The sequence below is a fragment of the Rana temporaria genome, chromosome 5, assembly GCF_905171775.1.
Source record: "Rana temporaria chromosome 5, aRanTem1.1, whole genome shotgun sequence".
In the NCBI taxonomy this organism is placed as follows: Eukaryota; Metazoa; Chordata; class Amphibia; order Anura; family Ranidae; genus Rana; species Rana temporaria.
Genome location: NC_053493.1, coordinates 409,918,244 through 409,938,738, shown reverse-complemented (window position 1 = coordinate 409,938,738; position 20,495 = coordinate 409,918,244). Strand labels below are relative to the sequence as shown.

Genomic DNA, 20,495 nt, shown 5'->3' with positions numbered 1-20,495 from the left:
TTATGCCAACTACGGGTTTCATCCTTTGTTCCTGTCTAATTCTATTCCGGAGAGTACGGTACCCGCTGTCCAGGATACTCTAAACTTTTTCAACACAAATAACAGGATCCTGCAGGAGACAATGACTAAGACACAGGAACGCAATAAAGAGATCTTTGACAGGGGAAGAAGAGGAGAACTCAATCTGGAACCTGGAACCAAAGTTTATTTGTCCACTCTGAATCTAAGACTTGCATGTCCCACGAAGAAGCTAGGCCCTAAATTTGTGGGCCCCTTCTCTGTTAAAAGAAAGATAAATGAGGTAGCCTACGAACTTGATTTACCAGAAACCTTTCGAATTCATCCAGTCTTCCATGTTGCTTTGCTCAAGCCGGATGTTCCCAATCCCTTTCCTGAACGAGATACTGGTCCCCCAGAACCGGTATTAGTCAATGGGGAAGAAGAATTTGAGGTAGAATCCATCCTTGATTGCAGGAGGAGACGCAACCAAATTCAGTTCCTCGTTAAATGGAAGGGGTATGGGCCCGAGGAGAATTCATGGGAACCAGAGGACAACATACATGCTGAGAGACTAATCCAATCATTTAAGGACTCGCATCCACTGGAGATGTCGCGATTGGGCATCCGGAGGCTGCCCATTGGAGGGGGGCAATGTCATGAAATACCTCAGCCACCAGATGGCGCTAGCGGCGCATCGGCGCGCGCGGGGCACGCGCAATCGCGGCAACAGCGCGCACGGGCACGCGCACCGGCGGCAATGGCGCGCACGGGCACGCGCACCGGCGGCAACGGCGCACGGGCACGTGCAAACGGCAATTCGGCGCCAAAACAAGGTACTTAAGGCGTCCTGGGAGTCTGGCCCCTTGCTGTCCGGTCTGAAGTGTCTCCTGAACCTGCCAGTACCTGTTACCCCTGCTTGAATCCTGATCCTGATACCCGGCTTGTTCCTGTTGATCCTGTCTTCCGCCTGCCCTGACCTTTTGGCTTGCTCCGACCATCCCTCTGCCTCATCCCTGGTACTCTGCCGCCCGCCTGTTACTGACCCGGCTTGACGACCCCTCTACCATCCTGACCTTCCTGCGCCTGATCGGCTGGTCCAGCTTCTCTCCGGCTTCTGGGACTTTCACTGTCTTCTGGGACTTGCACTGTCTTCTGGGACTTGTTGCTGCTTGATCTTCCAGACCTCTTCCCACCGGTCTGCTACTTGCCAGGCTGCACCTGCCTTCCAGAGACTCCATCAGATCCTGCAGAAGCGACCAACAGCCCCTGCATCAGCGTCTCTCCAGGCGCTTGTGCGACTCTGCATTTCCGTTCCTCCTGTCTACTCTATCAGGGGTCCCGGAATCAGAGGAGTAACGGCTGCCACTTCCTGCACGTCGGGCTCACCCTCTGAGGTACGTGACAAATGGTTTGCACGTCCTCTCTTTAGGATCTGGAGACTGCTACCAGTAGACGGATCGCCACAAGCTAAAGACTGTTATATTGTGGTTTTCTTTCCTTGCCTTTGAGTAGTTTTTATCACTTCTTCTTTTAATAAATTCACCAAAGTATAATGCACAAGGCGGGTGCGCCCTCTTTTTGATATTTTCTTTTTTAACGGCTAGGATACCCCCATCAGCAAGGCCTGAGATATTATCCACTCTGAACTTTGGATTGCCTGGTCAACACATTTATGTGCAAGAGTATTTGTTTCTTCATCATACATCACGGGACACGGAGCCTTAATTACTTCATGGGTTATGTAGTCACCGCAGGTGATTGGACACTGGCAAACCCAATTAAAATTGAGTTCCTCCCCTATATAACCCCTCCCAAATGGAGAGTACCTCAGTTTTTTCGTCAGTCTTAAGGTGATTGGTCACGTTCAACATGTGCTAAGAAGAAAAATGCTCTTTTGATGGTCTTGCTGCGGAGACCTAGGAGCTATAACCGGATCCATACCTCGGGCCGATATCAAAAGCCTAAGGCTGCATTCACACCTCCGCGACAAGTAACGCCGCGTACGCGGCGTATTTTGCCACGAATAGTGTAATTTTTTTTTTTTTTTTTACAAATCCTTCCCATTGCTTTGTATGGCCGAACGCCAATGCCGCCTAAAAAAAAAGGGTCCGGGACTTTTTTTCAGACGGCAGGCGTACGGCGTCTATGAGATGTGAACCATCTCATAGACAGCAATGGGAATTCTCCCCTCCAGCGGGACGAGCGTCCGGCGTCGGGCGTTTTGTCGCGGAGGTGTGAATGGGGCCTAAGATGATGGCTGTGGACGTGGTATACTTAGATTTTGCAAAAGCGTTCGATACAGTTCCGCACACACGGCTCATGTGTAAGGTAAGGTCTACAGTAGGGTTGTCCCAATACCACTTTTTTAAGACCGAGTACGAGTACCGATACTTTTTTTCAAGTACTCGCCGATACCGAATACCGATACATTTTTTTAATCTCATGTGACAGCGGCACATGTGTCAGTAGTTTTTTTTTTTTACAGTTTTTTTTATTTATAATGCTTTCTTTTTTTTAAGGGGGGGGTGGACCGTGTCAGTGTGTTTTTTCTTTTATTTTTTTATTTTCTACAATAATTTTTTTTATTCTTTATTTGTTTTATTTATTATTTCAGCCCTGCTGGGGGCTTTGGTGAGATATCAGGGGTCTTAACAGACCTCTGACAGCTCCCCTTTGAGACAGAGAAAGGGACTAGGGATACATGTTCCCCAGTCTTTTTCTCAGCAGCATCAGCTGCGCTGAAAATGAAAGGAGAGAAGACAGCGTCTTTTCTTCATTCATAAATTGAAACATTGTAATCACAGGTTACGATGCTTCAGTTATGTGAATGGACAGAGTCTGTGATCACTGACTCTGTCCATTCGAAGCAGTAAGGAGCTGGATTTACCGGCTCCTACCCCGCTCTCCATCCTGACAATTCCAGGGGGTGGAGGAGGAGCACGGAAGGGGAGAGAAACACGGCGGGATACACGGCGGGATACACGGAGGGAGAGAGAAACACGGGGGACACAGAGAGAGAGAGAGAGAGAAACACTGCGGGGGACATGGAGGGAGGGAGACAGACTGCAGCAAAACGGAGGGGGGCTGGAGGAGGACACGGGACAGTCAGCGGTGATCGTGTGTGGGGGAGTTACAAGCACCGATCACCGCTGATTTTAAAGCAGCTGAAAGCCGCGCAGGGGGAGGGGTGTAGAGAGAAGCGGAGAAATTACTTTTAAATCTACAGTGGTGATCGGTGCTTGTAACTTCCCCACGAACTGATCACCGCCGACAGTACAAGTATCGGGTGAAGCATCGGGAGCATTTGCCCGAGTACAAGTACTCAGGCAAATGCTTGGAATCAGTCCCGATACCGATACTAGTATCGGTATCGGGACAACCCTAGTCTACAGGATTGGATATATCCGTTTGTAAATGGATAGAAAACTGGCTGAAAGACAGAATTCAGAGAGTCGTGGTTAACGATTCTTACTCTGAATGGTCCAAGGTTATCAGTGGTGTACCCCAAGGTTCAGTCCTGGGACCCTTACTTTTTAATATATTTATAAATGATATTGGGTCTGAGATCAAAAGTAACATTTCTGTCTTTGCAGATGACACCAAGCTATGCAGGGGAATAACGTACTTACAGGATGTCACCAATTTACAAGCCGACCTCAATGCTCTGTCTGATTGGGCGACTATGTGGCAGATGAGGTTTAATGTTAATAAATGTAAAGTTATGCACTTGGGGGCTAAGAATATGCATGCATCATACATACTAGGGGGAGTACAACTGGGGGGATCTGTAGTGGAGAAGGATCTGGGGGTCTTGGTAGATCATAAGCTCAATAATAACATGCAATGCCAAGCTGCGGTTTCCAAAGCGAGCAAAGTCCTTTCTTGTATTAAGAGAGGTATGGACTCCAGAGAGAGAGATATCATTGTGCCCCCCCCTGTACAAATCATTAGTAAGACCTCATCTGGAATATGCAGTTCAGTTTTGGGCCCCAGTTCTCAAAAAGGATATCGGGGAACTGGAGAAAGTGCAGAGAAGGGCAACCAAACTGATAAGAGGCATGGAGGAGCTCAGCTATGAGGAAAGATTAGAGGAACTGAATTTATTCTCTCTTGAGAAGAGGAGAATAAGGGGGGATATGATCATCATGTATAAATATATAAGGGGTCCATATATTGAACTTGGTGTTGAGTTATTCACTTTACGGTCAACACTGAGGACAAGGGGGCACTCTTTACGTCTAGAGGAAAAGAGATTTCATCTCCAAATACGGAAAGGTTTCTTCACAGTAAGAGCTGTGAAAATGTGGAACAGACTCCCTCCAGAGGTGGTTCTGGCCAGCTCAGTAGATTGCTTTAAGAAAGGTCTGGATACTTTCCTAAATGTACATAATATAACTGAGTACTAAGATTTGTAGCAAAAGTTGATCCAGGGTAAATCTGATTGCCTCTCGGGGGATCAGGAAGGAATTTTTTCCCCTGCTGTAGCAAATTGGATCATGCTCTGCTGGGGTTTTTTGCCTTCCTCTGGATCAACTGTGGGTATAGAATTGGGTGTATGGGATTGTACTGTGTTTTTTATTTTGTTTGTTTATTTTTTTGTGGTTGAACTGGATGGACTTGTGTCTTTTTTTTTTTCAACCTGACTAACTATGTAACTATGGTTGGTACCCGGGCCTTGTGTAAAGAAGAAACGAGGCTTGCCTGTAATGTCTCTCTGCGGATGTCTGGGCTCTGGGATCCAGACGTTGGTGTACTAATACATCTGTGGCACGAAAAGTTTCTGGCAGAGTCTTCTTCTACAGGTCCAGGTATGAGGTTTTCTCTAATAAAACTCTTGATAAACCTGAAGGTTGGCACAACTTGCCCGCCGTGATGGGTGAAAGCTGGAACTACTTTTAGTAGCTTTCCTGCGGCGTCACTAAGGTAAGAAGAGGATAATTTTATTTGATATTATCGTCTGTGAGTAGGATGTCTTTCCTGGTTATCACCACTGGAGGGAGTAAGTGCAAACCTGGTGTTTTTTTACATAAGCCATCCAGGATACAAGCTCAGTGAAGTCGGTGAAATTTAAACACCACTCACTTCCTTCTGCTGCAGGCTTTGCCACAATAACGCATACAGGGGTCCACAATGATGCCCCCAGTAATCTCTCCCCTGTTTTTCCTCGTCTCCTGGGTGCCGCCATGACAGTGGCGGGACTGCGCTTTAGCTGTCTAAAGTGAGACCTGGATACATGGTAAGGCAGAACAAAGCAAAGTCCGGTAGCAGCCCGAGGTCAGTACCAGGGAAACAGGTAGAACATAGTCAGAGGCTAGCCAATGTCGGTATGCAGAATCCACAAAACAAGGTCAGGAGCAAGCTGGGTCAGCAACGGGAAGTCAATCAGCAAAAGCAGGAGCACAGGAACACAGGTCATAGGGAAGCTGAAGAACATCCAGCGATTAGCACACATCAGAGCCTCCTTTAAATAGGCAGCTTGGTGCCATTCTTGGAATTGGGTCTGCACAGGCATGCATTAGCTGCATTACTTTCCTGACAGTTCCAGAGGATGGGGGAGGCTCTGGAGAAGTACTGGAATCAAGCATGGGAGGAGGTGGCAAGGGAGCCTGAGAACAGGTGGTATTGGGAGAAGTGGAGAGGATGGTTTGGGTGACATTTTGAGTTGAGGTAGGTGATGTAGCTCAGGACAGAGTTGTGGTTGGCGTTGTAAGTTGTTTGTAGTATTTTACATTTTATTCATTGGGTAATCTGAAGCCAGTGGAGGGGTTAGTGATGCACATGGAGACTGAAGAGTTGAGAATCAAAGACAGATTCGGGTGTCATCAGCATAGAGATGGTATTGGAAGCCTTACAAGGTTATTAACCACTTCCATACCGCGCCTATTCTGGCACTTCTCTCCTTCAAGTAAAAATCATATTTTTTTTACTAGAAAATTACTCAGAACCCCCAAACATTATATATATATATATATATATATACACATACACACATATATATATATATATATATTTTTAGCAGACACCCTAGGGCAGGGGTGTCAAACTCAAATTCATCGGGGGCCGCATCAGCAGTTTGGTTGCCCTCAAAGGGCCGGTTGTATCTGCACTCCACCATATTGTTCAGTGTGAGCAGTCTCCGGTAAAGTTTTCTTGCGCTGCATAGGGACGCAGTGCAGGGATTCAGGAGTGCGCTGCGTAGGGAGCGCAGGGTTCAGGAGTGCGCTGCGTAGGGAGCGCAGGGTTCAGGAGTGCGCTGCGTAGGGAGCGCAGGGTTCAGGAGCGCGCTGCGTAGGGAGCGCAGGGTTCAGGAGTGCGCTGCGTAGGGCGCGCAGGGTTCAGGAGTGCGCTGCGTAGGGAGCACAGGGTTCAGGAGTGCGCTGCGTAGGGAGCGCAGAGTTCAGGAGTGCGCTGCGCAGGGTTCAGAAGTATGCTATGCACAGTGTGCAACAACCGATTTCATCCCTCCTCCTGGGTTCTGACCGCACCGCCCCCCCTCCAAAAAAAAAAAACTCTGACATCTATGCTCTCTCCTTCCTACTATTAGGAGTGGGGTTTTATATTTCAGTTAATGGAAGCTACATATGTCATATTCACACTATAATACTTGATGCAGCACTTTGTAGTTGGGATCAATACCCAGTAGGGTTTTGTATTTAACCTTTTTGAAAATGTTGTTATATGTATATATAAACCAAAATATATATATATATATATATATAGAAAAAATTCAAAAAGGTAAAAAAAAAATAAACCCTACTGGGTATTGATCCCAAGTGCACAGTGCTGCAACAAGTATTATAGTGTGAATATGACATATGTAGCTTCCATTAACTGAAATATTATAAAATAACCCTACTGGGTAGTGAGTCCCAATCACCGAGCGTACTTGATAATGACTGGTAAAGCCAGGAGTGGTGACCTCATGCATATGTTCCTATGTCCCACCTGTTGTTGGCGCTCCCTCCTCTTCACACTCGTGACAGCGCCCCTCTAAATTTTGCGCCCAGGGCGTTGGTCCCCCTTGCACCCCCCACGCTACGCCACTGCAAATAGCCCATCTGCTTAGCCAGGAACCAAAAACAACTTCTCCTCCGTCCTTATCCTGACTTAAAGTGGAGTTCCACCCCGATTTTTTTTTTTTACCAAAAATCTAAAAAAAAAAAAAAAAATAGAAAAAAAGACCGGAGTTAGGCTTACCGGTAACTCTGTTTCTAGGAGTCTTCCAGGACAGCCTCTTGAGACCTTGGGCTCCTCCCTCCGGGACAGGAAACACGTACACCCTTTTCTTTAAAGGGCGGTCCTCTAGATCTCCTCCTCAGTTTGCCCGAGAAATACCAGAAGATCCTGAAAGACATAGTCTACTAACACATCGTTAGATCATTTTATATCTTCACCACAATTACAGTTCCTTAACAGACACCGGGTGGGAAAAACTCCGGCTGTCCTGGAAGACTCCTAGAAACAGAGTTACCGGTAAGCCTAACTCCGGTCTTTCTCTAGTCGTCTTCCAGGACAGCCTCTTGAGATGACAAGCAAGAACTTACTGGTTTTTAGGGTGGGACTACTGTCTGGAGGACCCTTCGTCCGAAGGCCTGATCCTTGTCTGACAGCAGGTCCAACCGGTAGTGTCTTGCAAAGGTTGAGTAAGATGTCCAGGCTGCCGCCTTACAGATCTCTTCTGGGGACGCTCCTGCTCTTTCTGCCCAGGAAACCGCCACTGCCCGAGTAGAATGTGCTTTAACTGTAGGTGGTTCCCTACCCCCTAACGTATATGCTTCTACAATCAACATCCTGAGCCATCTGGCAATAGAGGATTTTGATGTTCTGTGACCCTTGCGGGCACCTGAGAAGTTAACAAAAAGTGAGTCACATAATCTAAATTCCTTTGTGACTTCTAAGTAAAATAAAAGACTTCTTTTAACATCCAATAAGGACAAAAATTCCCCTTCATCATCTTCTGAAGAGGAAAGCAGGGTTGGTAGGACAATGTCCTGAGTCCTATGAAAAGTAGAGGCTACCTTGGGTAGGAAGCTAGGATCCGTCCTAAGAACTATCCTATCGTCAAATACAGATAGGAAGGGCTCCCTAATAGAGAGGGCCTGAAGATCGCTGACTCTCCTGGCTGAGGCTATGGCCACTAGAAAGACTGTTTTAAGGGTAACATGTTTCAGAGAAGACTCTTCCAGCGGTTCAAATGGTTTGTTAGTAAGAGCCTTTAGTACCAAGGACAGATCCCAAGAGGGACAGGCTCTAATCCTAGTTGGATTAGATCTTGTCAGACTTTTGAAAAAGTTTTTGACGAAGCGATCCTGTTGAAGAGGTACATCCAAAAAAATACTTAAGGCAGCCGCCTGTACTTTGAGAGTGCTGACTGATAAGCCTAAGTCCGCACCTGCCTGCAAAAATTCTAGCACTACTGGGATGCCAGAATGATTCATTCCTTGCTGTATCTTCCAGGAATTGAATGTTTTCCACACCTTAGAGTATATTGCTCTAGTTACAGGTTTGCGACACCCTAAGAGAGTCGTGACCACTTTATCCGAAAAACCCCGTGCTTTCAATAGTTGCTCTTCAGAAACCAGGCAGTTCGTTTCAGGTTCTTTATCTGAGGATGAAGGACTGGACCTATAGACAGTAGATCTACTTTTTCTGGAAGTGTCCAAGGTGGATACAGGGCCAGCCTCCACAGGCTGGCGAACCATGGCCTCTTGGGCCAGAAAGGCGTGATCAGAATCAGATCCGCTGGTTCCCTGAGAAATTTTTGAATTACCCTGGGAATCAACCTCACTGGAGGGAATGCGTATGCCAGGCTGAAATGCCAAGGATGTGAGAAGGCATCTATCCCCTTCGCTCTGTCTTGTGGGTGAATGGAAAAATATGTTGTAACCTTCCTGTTCTCCTCTGCTGCGAACAGGTCCACCTCTGGTAGTCCCCAGAGTGAGACTATCTGGTAGAAAGTCTCCTGGTCTAGAGACCACTCGTCCTGACATACTACCTGTCTGCTGAGGAAATCTGCCAGGGTATTCAGTGAGCCCTTTAAGTGGACAGCTGAAAGGTGTACCAGATTTTTCTCTGCCCAGATCAAGATCTGTGTAGCTGTTGCCTGGAGGGCTGGGCTCCTTGTGCCTCCTTGCTTGTTTATATAAGCTACTGTGGCAGCGTTGTCCGTCCTGATTTGTAGATGCTGACCCACTAGATAGCACTTGAAGCCCTGAATGGCTTTTAGAATGGCTAACAGTTCTTTTTGGTTTGATGACCGAAGAACCTCCGAGGACGACCACTGACCCTGGGTCCAAACTTCTCCCAGGTGGGCTCCCCAACCCCCCCTGCTGGCATCTGTGGTCATTACCAGAGCCACTGGCGGATCCCAGAGAAGACCCTTGTCCAGGTTTTCTCTGGCTCTACACCACCATAGGTTTCTTTGAATGCTCTTTGGGATAGGTATTGTGAGGTCCAAATCCTCCTTCCTGCCACTCCAAAGTTTGAGCATATGTGCCTGGAGAGGACGCGAATGAAATCTGGCCCAGGGTACCGCCGGAAAACAGGCCGACATCAGACCCAGAACTCGCATAACTTGCCTTATGCTGATCTCCTGATTCGTCTGGAGGAGAGCAACCGCCTGATCCAGTTTGAGAATTTTTTCCTGGGGAAGGAAAATCTTCTTTTCTACTGAGGATATTCTGTATCCCAGATACATCACCTCCTGTGATGGTATCATCTGCGATTTTTCTTCGTTGACCAGCCAACCCGGGGAACGCAGGAAAGACAGGGCTACCTTCAGGTCGCTCTCTAACTGATGACCAGACGGGGCTATGAACAACAGATCGTCTAGGTAAGGCACTATTGTTACTCCTTGGAGTCTCAGTGGTGCCAGGGCTTCTGCTAGGACTTTGGTAAAAATCCTTGGCGAGGAAGACAGGCCAAAGGGGAGGGCCCTGAATTGCAGATGTTTGGTAGCAGAACCCAGTCTCACCGCTAGACGCAGGAATTTTTGGCATTCCTGACGGATCGGAATGTGTAAATATGCGTCCCGTAAGTCCACGGTGGCCATATAACACTTTGGGAAGATCAGACTGGTGACTGAAAATATCGATTCCATTCTGAACCGTTTGTACCGGACCCACTTGTTGAGGGGACGAAGGTTTAAAATCAGTCTGTACTTTCCTGAGGGCTTTTTCACCACGAAGACATGTGAATACACCCCCTGACCTTCCTCCTCCTGGGGAACTTCCGACAGAACCCTCTGATCCAACAGGTCCCCTAAAAGGAGACCCAGGGCCTCTGCTTTCTCCCGGTCTCTGGGAGGTTGAGTGACCAAAAATATTGGGGGAGGGGGAGCTGAAAATTCCAGCCTGTAGCCGTTTTCTATGAGGTCGTGTACAAACGGACTGACTGTTAATTCTGTCCATTGTGAGAGGAACTCCCCCAATCTTCCTCCCACAGGGACCTGAGTGTCACTGGGTTTTGGGGGGAACCTGAGGAGGGTTAAACAAGATTCCTCCTCTTCCACGTCCCTTTTGGCCCGACCAATGTTTTTTAGGATGTGAATCCCGGTCTTTCTGGTTTTGCCTAAACCCTCGAAAAAAGCGTTTATTTCCTTCTTTCTTTCCGGAAAGGCTTTCTTTTTATCTTGTGTCCTTTCTAGTGCCTCCTGGAGACCCGGACCAAATAAGTGATCGCCAGAAAAGGGTAAGCCGCAGAGTTTTAACTTTGATGCGGCGTCACCAGTCCATGTCTTTAACCAGACCAACCTTCTGGCTGCGTTGACTAACGCTGCGGATCTGGCTGCAAGCTTCACCGATTCTGAGGAAGCATCGGCTAGGAAGCCAGCCGCCTTCAAGAGCAACGGGAAAGATTTTAAGATCTGCTGCCTGGATGTACCAGCAGTGATATGCGCTTGGAGTTGATTGAGCCAACACTCCAAGTTCCTGGCTACGCAGGTAGCCGCCAACGCTGGTTTAAGTGCAATAGTGGAAGCATCCCATGCCCTTTTTAAAATGATGTCACCCCTTTTATCCATCGGATCTTTAAGTGATCCAAGGTCATCGAAGGCCAGGTCAGTTCTTTTTGATACCCTGGCCAGAGGTGCATCTAGCTTTGGAACTTTGTTCCATGGGAGCGTTGTATCTTCCTCAAAAGGAAATCTACGCTTTAGGTTCCCTGCAAAAAAAGGTATTTTTTCTGGTTGCTCCCACTCCAACAAGATCGTTTCCACCAACGACTTATGAACAGGAAAACACCTGGTCTTTACAGCACTACCTTGATAAAGTTGGTCGTGCTTAGATAGCTGGACCTGTTCCTCTCGGATCTCTAGGGTTTCATATATTGCTTTAAGCAAGTCTCCCACATCTTCTAGAGACAGTCTATATCTAGTCCCCCTGGAAGAGTCTTCTTCTTCTAGCTCAGAGCCAGAAGCTGAATCTACCTGAGAGGAAGCCTGGGACCGAGTGGACCCTCCTGCTTCCTCCTCCTCATGCTCATCCCCTTCGACCGGAGTTGCCAAGGACGGGGCACTAGGGGTCCTATATACCGGGGACGGCATCTGCATCCTATCCATCATTCCCCGGAAAGATTTGAAAGTGGATGCGAGCTCATCTTTTACAGATGATAAGACTTTTTGGCATTCTGCCACAGAGTCATCTTTGACCAGACTGGAGATGCACTCTACACAGAGGCTTTTTCCAGCTGGAACCCAATTTTTCCCCACATACAGCGCACTTTCTTTTAGGGGCTTGTGCTGGCGTTTGTGTTTGATTTTAGGTCAAAACTCAGGACAAAACACCAAAAGAGTTGTTTAGTATAAAAGACAATGCCCCCTGACAACCACACCGTGTGCCAGAAAAGATAAGTGCTGGGGAGCCCTCCACCACAGGCCCTGCCCAGGGAGGGAGAAAAGGTCCTGAGATAAATTTAGACCATGTCCCCCAAGGTAAGTGAAGAGTCAGCCTAGCCCCCCTTACCTGGGAGACGCCGGAGCCGGTGGACCCGGAGTCTGTGGCCTGCCTCGCTTCCTCCATCGGTCCTGTGTCCTTAAACAGCCCGGCTGCGTTTGGAACACACCGCTCCGTGTGCCTTCCTTCCACTGCCGCGCCTAAGTCGAATGGGACTAGGTTTCGACGGCGCCCCTTGATGACGCCGTTCCGGTGACGCACTTCCGCCTTGTGGAACGCATCCGTCCCGCCCCTCAGCGCCGCTCCGGAAGGGGATCTGCAGTGCAGAGCGGCATGGCACAGCCAGCGTCTCTCGCCGCCGCCATAGCTGATGTACCGCGCTGTGCTCTGAGAAGAAGACCAACGCAACAGGTACTGGGTACTGCGGGGGGGGATGCCGACATCAAGGGTTCCCACTCTCTCTGAGCTTTAGACAGCAGTGAAATCGGTGACCTTTCTCTTCCTAGCAGGAGCAGAGGGGTACCAGGCAGAGAGGGAATCCAGCATTTTTAAAAGTCCCTTAAAAAACGTGCTCCTTCCCTTCTGGCAGGAAACACAATAACTGAGGAGGAGATCTAGAGGATCGCCCTTTAAAGAAAAGGGTGTACGTGTTTCCTGTCCCGGAGGGAGGAGCCCAAGGTCTCAAGAGGCTGTCCTGGAAGACGACTAGAGAAAATGTTTTACTTACCAAATATGTCTGTTTCTATGTGGAAGTCCCTAATCTGCCTCTTCATCCTCCGCGGCTGGACTTCTTCCCCGTCCTACTCGCGGTGTGTTCTGGTCAATAGGGCGCGCTGCCTTCTGGGAACTGTGTGTATACCAGAGAGCAGCCGGCCCATTCACAAAGCGCCGTGCAACTTGCGCATGCACAGTAGGAAACAGGCAGTGAAGCCACAAGGCTCCACTGCCTGTTTCCCTTAGTAAGGATGGTGGTGCCGGGACCTGCCGCGATCGAGCGACTGGCCTCGGGGGGCGACTTCGCGGGCACCTAGGACAGGTAAGTGTCCTTATTAAAAGTTAGCAGCCACAGTGCTTGTAGCTGCTGACTTTTAGGAAAAAATAAATAAAAATAAATTGCGGGTGGAACTCCTCTTTAAAGTAATATGACATTTTCAAGGGTACAATGTTTTTCCCTAAATAGCTTCCTTTACCCCAGTGCAGTCCTCCTTCACTTACCTCATCCTTCCATTTTGCTTTTAAATGTCCTTATTTCTTCTGAGAAATCCTCACTTCCTGTTCTTCTGTCTGTAACTCCACACAGTAATGCAAGGCTTTCTCTCTGGTGTGGAGTGTCGTGCTCGCCCATCCCTTGGACTACAGGAGAGTCAGGATGCTCTCTACGTTGCAGATAGAGAAAGGAGCTGTGTGTTAGTGGGCGTCCTGACTCTCCTGTAGAAACCTGTGGACAACCTTCCCAGAAGAGTTGAAGCTGTTATAGCTGCAAAGGGCGGGGCCAACCCAATATTGAACCCTACGGACTAAGACTGGGATGCCATTAATGTACATGTGCGTGTAAAAGCAGGCGTCCCAATACTTTTGGTAATATAGTGTCTATTTTTAGGATCATCATCAGTAAAATTGCACTGGGCTTATGTTGCATGCTCAAGTTAGCTGTCTTTTTTTTTTAAAGAAGAACTCTAAAAAGGAAACAAAAAAATACATTAATGGATGTTTATTAAGAAACTTTATTATGCACAAGAACAGCAGTAATTCACTATTTTGTCCTAAAATAAAAATAAAAACTGTAGAAAAATAAATCTAGGATGAAGAATGTGTCCATAATAAAGAGAATTGTCTCATTAATCATCTTCTTCTTCTTCCTCCGCCTCCTCCTCATCTTCATTATCCTCCTCATAGTCTATATCCGCATCATCATCAGAGTCAACACTATCTTCATCCTCATCCTCCTCCTTGTCTTCCTCTTCTTCATCATCTTCTCCCTCCTCCTCCTCCTCTTCTTCTTCCTCCTCCGCTTCATCCAGGGTACCATCCTTGACTTCTTTCGCCACTATTTTCAAATACTCACTGGCCAGGATTTTCTTCGGCAGAATGTCTGGAAATGAAGGAGCAAATACTTTACTGTACACATTGGGGGAGGGGGGGGGGAAGGGTTTGTGACATTGAAGCTCATGTACAGGAATTATGGGGCCCCTTACACAGCAAAAAAAAGGGGCGGTAGCCCCATTTTGGTCCTTTAATAAAAAAAAATTATATATATTATATCTCATTTTTTAATTGTTATTAATAAAAAAAAATTGTATTATCATATATATATATATATATATATATATATATATATATATATATATATATATATATATTATATATATATATATGATAATACAAAAAAAAATTTATTAATAACAATTAAAAAATGAGATATAATATATATTTTTTTTTTATTAATCATTTTTTTTTGTAATTATATATATATATATATAAAAAAAATACAAAAAAAAATTAATAACAATTAAAAAATGAGATATAATATATAATTTTTTTTTATTAATCATTTTTTTTGTATTATTATATATATTTTTTATGAAAGGGTCCAGAGGTCCCCAGGAGCTTGGAGGTTGCCAGGGCCCCTGGATGGCAACCCCCCCCCCTTTTTTTCTAATAATATTTAAAAAATAAAAAATCTTAAAAAAAAAAAAAGGGGGGGGGGGGGGGGTTGCCATCCGGGCCCCTTACAGGTGTACTGCCTGTATCCCCCTGATGACGGCCTGTAATCCATAACAATCAAATTCTCTGTGTCCTGTGGGGCTGAGGGCCCCTGGGACGAGGACACATCCTCGTACCCCCTCCTCCATGTGTGCTGTGCATCCCTGTTACCTGCCCTTCCCGGTTACTGGGTCCCCCCCCCTCCTCGATATCCATCCATAAACAGTGACAGACCTCAGATCATCAGAGCAGCTGTTGCAGTGCAATTCCCCTCCTCCTCCTGTCTGTGTAGATCAGGGATCCTCAAACGACGGCCCTCCAGCTGTCGCGGAACTACACATCCCATGAGGCATTGTAAAACTCTGACATTCACAAACATGACTAGGCATGATGGGAATTGTAGTTCCGGAACACCTGGAGGGCCGTAGTTTGAAGACCCATAAAGATGGATGGAGAACATCAGAGCCGAGGAGAGGGAGGAGGATTCCTCAGTGAGCCCAGCGTGGTGTGCAGGCTGTCAGCGGGTAGAGATGGTGGTGTCCGCTCTGCCACAGAGGGGGCGACTGCTGCGTGCGGGAGGCCAGGCTTCCCACAAGAGGTGCGAGGGTGAACTGTCCAATCTCGAGCAAGGGGGAGTGTCTATACGCAGTGCGGCGCAAATCATTACAGCTATTCAAAGCTGTAATGTTCCCCGCCCGTATTAACCAGTCGGCGGCAGCGGGGATGCGGCGCGATGCAGGTAAGGGAGACATTGCTGCATATAGGGGGGAGGACATGGCTGGATATAGGGGGGAGGACATGGCTGGATATAGGGGGGAGGACATGGCTGGATATAGGGGGGAGGACATGGCTGGATATAGGGGGGAGGACATGGCTGGATATAGGGGGGAGGACATGGCTGGATATAGGGGGGAGGACATGGCTGGATATAGGGGGGAGGACATGGCTGGATATAGGGGGGAGGACATGGCTGGATATAGGGGGAGGACATGGCTGGATATAGGGGGAGGACATGGCTGCATGGGGGGGGACATGGCTGCATATGGGGAACATGGCTGCATCTGTGGGGGGACATATTTAAAAAAAAGTATCGGTATTCGGTATCGGCGAGTACTTGAAAAAAAAGTATCGGTACTCGTACTCAGTCCTAAAAAAGTGGTATCGGGACAACCCTAGTTCCATACCCCCCCCCCCCTTCCTGGCCAGAGGTGGTATATATATATATATATATATATATATATATATATATATATATATATATATATAGCCAGGGCTCGACAAATCCAGGTCGCCATGGTGACTAGAAATAGCATCCTGGCGACTTGGCTTGGAAGGGGAGCTGGCGCCATCTGGTGGTGAGCCGTTGGTATTACAAGTTATTACCACCAGATGTGTGAGCTGGCGCCATCTGGTGGTGGCCGTTGGTATTACAAGTTAAGCATTACAAGTTAAACAGCAATTCTAATGTCATTTTTCACTATTTTCACTGCCATCTTCTTCCCTCTAATTAGAACCCCAAACATTATATATATTTTTTATCCTAACACCCAAGAGAATAAAATGGCGATTGTTGCAATACTTTCTGTCACGCCGTATTTGCGCAGCGGTCTTACAAGCGCACTTTTTAGAGAAAAAATTACACTTTTTTTAATAAAAAAAATAAGACAACAGTAAAGTTATCCCCATTTTTTTTTTAATATTATGAAAGATAATGTTACGCCGAGTAAATTCATACCCAACATGTCACGCTTCAAAATTGCGACCGCTCGTGGAATGCCGACAAACTTTTACCCTTTAAAATCTTCATAGGCGACATTTAAAAAAAAATTCTACAGGTTGCATGTTTTGAGTTACAGAGGAGGTCTAGGGCTAGAATTATTGCTCTCGCTCTACCAATCGCGGAGATACCTCACATGTGTGGTTTGAACACCGTTTACATATGCGGGCGCTGCTCACGTATGTGTTCGCTTCTGCGCGCAAGCTCGTCGGGACGGGGTGCGTTTTCTGGCTCCTAACGTTTTTAGCTGGCTCCTAGATTCCAAGCAAAATTTGTCAAACCCTGGTTTAGGCCCCCTCCCTCGCCAGCATTCTAGCCCAGACAAGAATAGGGACTCGCAGCGGCCGGTGTGTGCAGCTGCGGACATCATTGGCTGCATGAACCCAGGAGAGGCAGGAGGCTTTCGAGAAGGGCCAAGATGGCAGCGCAGGACCAGGGCTGCTGCATCAAATCAGCGGATTGTAGCAGGACAATACTGGATTCACTGGGCAAGAAACAACACTGCACAGGTGTCAGAGGGACAGGAAGTGAGGGAAAATCTTCCTAAGGGGGACACAGGCAACAACACAACCCCCGACTTTCCCCTTCCCCCACACTATCCAAAAGTAAATAAAATCCCTGGTTAGACTATCGGGGGACGTTAATGGGCTCCACCTACCAGAGAGGAATCCGAAGGTCTCGCTGTTCTCCGCCGTGTCGGACAAGTCGTCATAGGACAGCGTGTTGTCTTTTATCCCCGTGCCGTGTTTATAGGAATAGGAGGCCAAGTATTTCACAAACAGCTCCTGCCAAGGGAAGAAGACGTGAGAATCCGTCCAATCACAGCTCTACAATTCATTGTCAGAAGGCGGGACTCTCCAATCTGTCACCGACCCCACGCTTTCATTTTATTTTTTTATTCTGCTCTGTAAAAATTACCGAATAGTTTCATCCTTGTGTAGAGATCTCCCATTGGTGGATCTCACACATACCGGTGATCCGACATCCCCCATTGCTGGAGTCTGATAATAATTGTCCCATGTGGGCCGCCATATTATCACCCAGCCCGGCAAGTCACCCCTCCCAAATCAATGACATCATACATTCAAATCAATGACATCATACGTTTTACCCCACCCTACTTAGGGGGTCACCCAAGATGTCCCACATTACCCCCCTCCCCATGATTCTTGTATGGGGGGTCACCTAAAATGTTCCATATGTCTTGTATGGGGGGGGGGGGGGGGGTCACCTGGGATGCCCCATATTCCCCCCCTCTCCATGATTCTTGTATGGGGGGGGTGGTCACCTAAGAAGTCCCACATTTCCCCTCCCCTGGGGTTTCTTGTATGGGGGGGGGTCACCTAAGGTGTCCCAAATATCTTGTATACGGGTCACCTAAGATGTCACATATTTCTCATATTGGGGGGGGGGGGGTCATGTTTCTTGTATGAAGGGGTCATCTAATATGTCCCATATTTCCCCTTCCCATGGTGGTTCTTGTATGAGGGGGTCATCTAAGATGTCCCACGTTTCCCCCCCCCCCCCCCTCCCCAGGATTCTTGTATGGAGTTACCTAAGAAGTCCCATATTTCTTGTATGGGGGGGTCACCTAAGTTGACCCACATTTCCACTCTCCCCATGATTCTTGTATGGGGGGGTCACCTAAGATGTCCCACATTTCCCCTCCCCAGGGTTCTTGTATGGGGGGGCGGGGTATCTAATATGTCCCATATTAATATTTCCCCCTCCCCGGGGGGTTCTTGTATGAGGGGGTCATCTAAGAAGTTCCATGTTTCTTGTATGGGGGGGTCACCTAAGGCCCTTTTCACACTACAAAATAAATCCGTTTTAATAATCCGTGTTAAAATCTGTCAGATAATGTTAAAAAACGGAAGTTATACGTCCTTTATAAAATATCATTAAAGTCTATGGGATTTTTTTATGTTCCGTAATAGTCCGTTATAACGTACGGACGTTAGTTATAACGGAATATGTGACGGGTCTTGCACTATTTTTTGTCCATTTTTTGTCCGTTGCAAGTAACGGATATATTAACGTCCGTTATATTTTAACATTGAAGTCTATGGCGCACAGACGTTAGTAAATGTCTCCGTAAATGTCCGTTATGTTAACGGACGTTAATTTTATTGAGCATGCTCAGTAAAGACTTCTGGAGCTGGACTTCAAGAAAGGGTGAAATGGTTTTTATTAGCGGACGTTAGAAAGGAATGATATAACGGATGTATACGGATATATACGGATAAACATTATCCGTTTTCAATAAAGGAAGAATGGTAAAATATTTATCCGTATGTATCCGTTATTAAATCCGTTAATAAACGTCCGTTAATAGGTGTAATACGGATATTATAAAACGGACATACAATCCATAGTGTGTAAGAAGCCTAAGATGTCCCACATTTCCCCTCCCCCAGGGTTCTTGTATGGGGGGGTTATCCAATATGTCCCATATTAATATTTCCCCTTCCCGGGGGTTCTTGTATGAGGGGGGTTACCTAAGATGTCCAATATTCCTTGTATGGAGGGGGGGGGGGGGTGACCTAAGATGTCCCATATTCCTTGTATGGGGGGGGGGGGGGTGACCTAAGATGTCCCATATTCCTTGTATGGAGGGGGGGGGTGACCTAAGATGTCCCATATTCCTTGTATGAGGAGGAGGGGTCACCTAAGATGTCCCATATTCCTTGTATGAGGAGGAGGGGTCACCTAAGATGTCCCATACTTTCCCTCCCCCAGGGTTCTTGTATGGGGGGGTCACCAAAGATGTCCCATATTTTCCACCCTCCCCACGATTCTTGTACGAGGCCACCTAAGATGTTCCCCTTCATACAAGAAATATGGGACATCCTAGGTGACCCCCCTCCCGATACAAGAAATATGGAACATCTTAGGTGACCCCGTACAAGAATCATGGGGAGGAGGGGGGAAATCTTAGGTGACCCATATTTCTTGTATGAAGGGGGTCACCTAAGATGTCCCACATATCCCCCCTCCTCCCCATGATTCTTGTACGGGGTCACCTAGGATGCCCCATATTTCTTGTATGGGGGGGTCACCTAAGGGGTCCCATATTTCTTGTATGGGGGGGGGGGGGGTCACCTAAAATGTCCCATATTTCTTGTATGGGGGGGTCACCTAAAATGTCCCATATTTCTTGTATGGGGGGGTCACCTAAAATGTCCCATATTTCTTGTATGGGGGGGGTCACCTAAAATGTCCCATATTTCTTGTATGGGGGGGGGGGGTCACCTAAGATGTCCCACATCCCCTCCCCCCATTATTCTTGTAAGGGGTCATATTGCATGGGGGGGGGTCACCTAAGATGTCCCATCCCTGTATGGGGGTCACCTAGGATGTCCCATATTTCTTGTATGGGGGGGGGGGGGGGGGGTCAGCTAAGAGGTCCCATATTTCTTGTATCGGGAGGGGGGTCACCATATTTCTTGTATGGGGGGGGGGGGGGGGGGGTGTCACCTAAGATGTCCCACATCCCCTCCCCCCATTATTCTTGTAAGGGGTCATATTGCATGGGGGGTCACCTAAGATATCCCATCCCTGTATGGGGGTCACCTAGGATGATTTCTCATGCTCAGACACTGCACACCCCAATAAGTCATCGCCCCTCCCCCGGGGGGTACCGTGGCCTTGGTGGTGAGGAGGAGGGCATCCGGGTTGATGCTGGACACATCGGGCGAGCTCTTCATGATGACCCGGATCCGGGACTGAGGCAGAACCACCAGCCGGCTCTCTGCCACCCTCTTATCCTCCGCCATCCTCCTCTCCTCCGCTGTCCGCGAACAATAAAGCTCCACGGGTTCAAAACAACACAGAGCGGCGTGCTCCACCTCGAGAACTACATCTCCCGGCATCCCCCGGGGCGGGGTTCAGAGACAGGCGTTCCGTTGTTTCGTCAGATATGGCGACCCGTTGTTCGGTCAGATTCGGCGACCCGTCGGATTCCGTCACGGAAGTGACGTTTTGCGACGGCCATCTTCGGGCCTGTCAGAGCACTGCTACCCATCAGAAGAGGTAGCAGATGTGACGTTCTGTCACCGCCATCTTGGTACACCCCAAACTCAGCCGCAGTAAGCCACACTACACCTGCAGTTAGAAGGCGGCAG

General features: G+C 47.7%; 1 protein-coding gene across 1 annotated transcript; it reads right to left on the bottom strand.

Moving 5' to 3' along the window:
- Positions 1 to 13,595: 13,595 nt before the first annotated feature.
- Positions 13,596 to 20,258, bottom strand: CHRAC1 (chromatin accessibility complex subunit 1). The gene is made up of 3 exons (XM_040355010.1): positions 20,013 to 20,258; positions 17,030 to 17,156; positions 13,596 to 13,983 (listed from the first exon to the last, which is right to left on the bottom strand). The coding sequence occupies exons 1-3, from the start codon at positions 20,241 to 20,243 to the stop codon at positions 13,730 to 13,732; spliced, it is 612 nt and encodes a 203-aa protein (XP_040210944.1). The 5' UTR covers positions 20,244 to 20,258; the 3' UTR covers positions 13,596 to 13,729.
- Positions 20,259 to 20,495: the final 237 nt, after the last annotated feature.

Coding starts and splice junctions, on each gene's coding strand:
- CHRAC1 (XM_040355010.1), bottom strand. CDS start 20,243: ATGCCGGGAGATGTAGTTCTCGAGGTGGAGCACGCCGCTCTGTGTTGT. Junction 17,157..20,012: donor TCCTCACCACCAAGGCCACG/GTACCCCCCGGG, acceptor TTCCCTTGGCAG/GAGCTGTTTGTGAAATACTT. Junction 13,984..17,029: donor GACCTTCGGATTCCTCTCTG/GTAGGTGGAGCC, acceptor CTTCATTTCCAG/ACATTCTGCCGAAGAAAATC.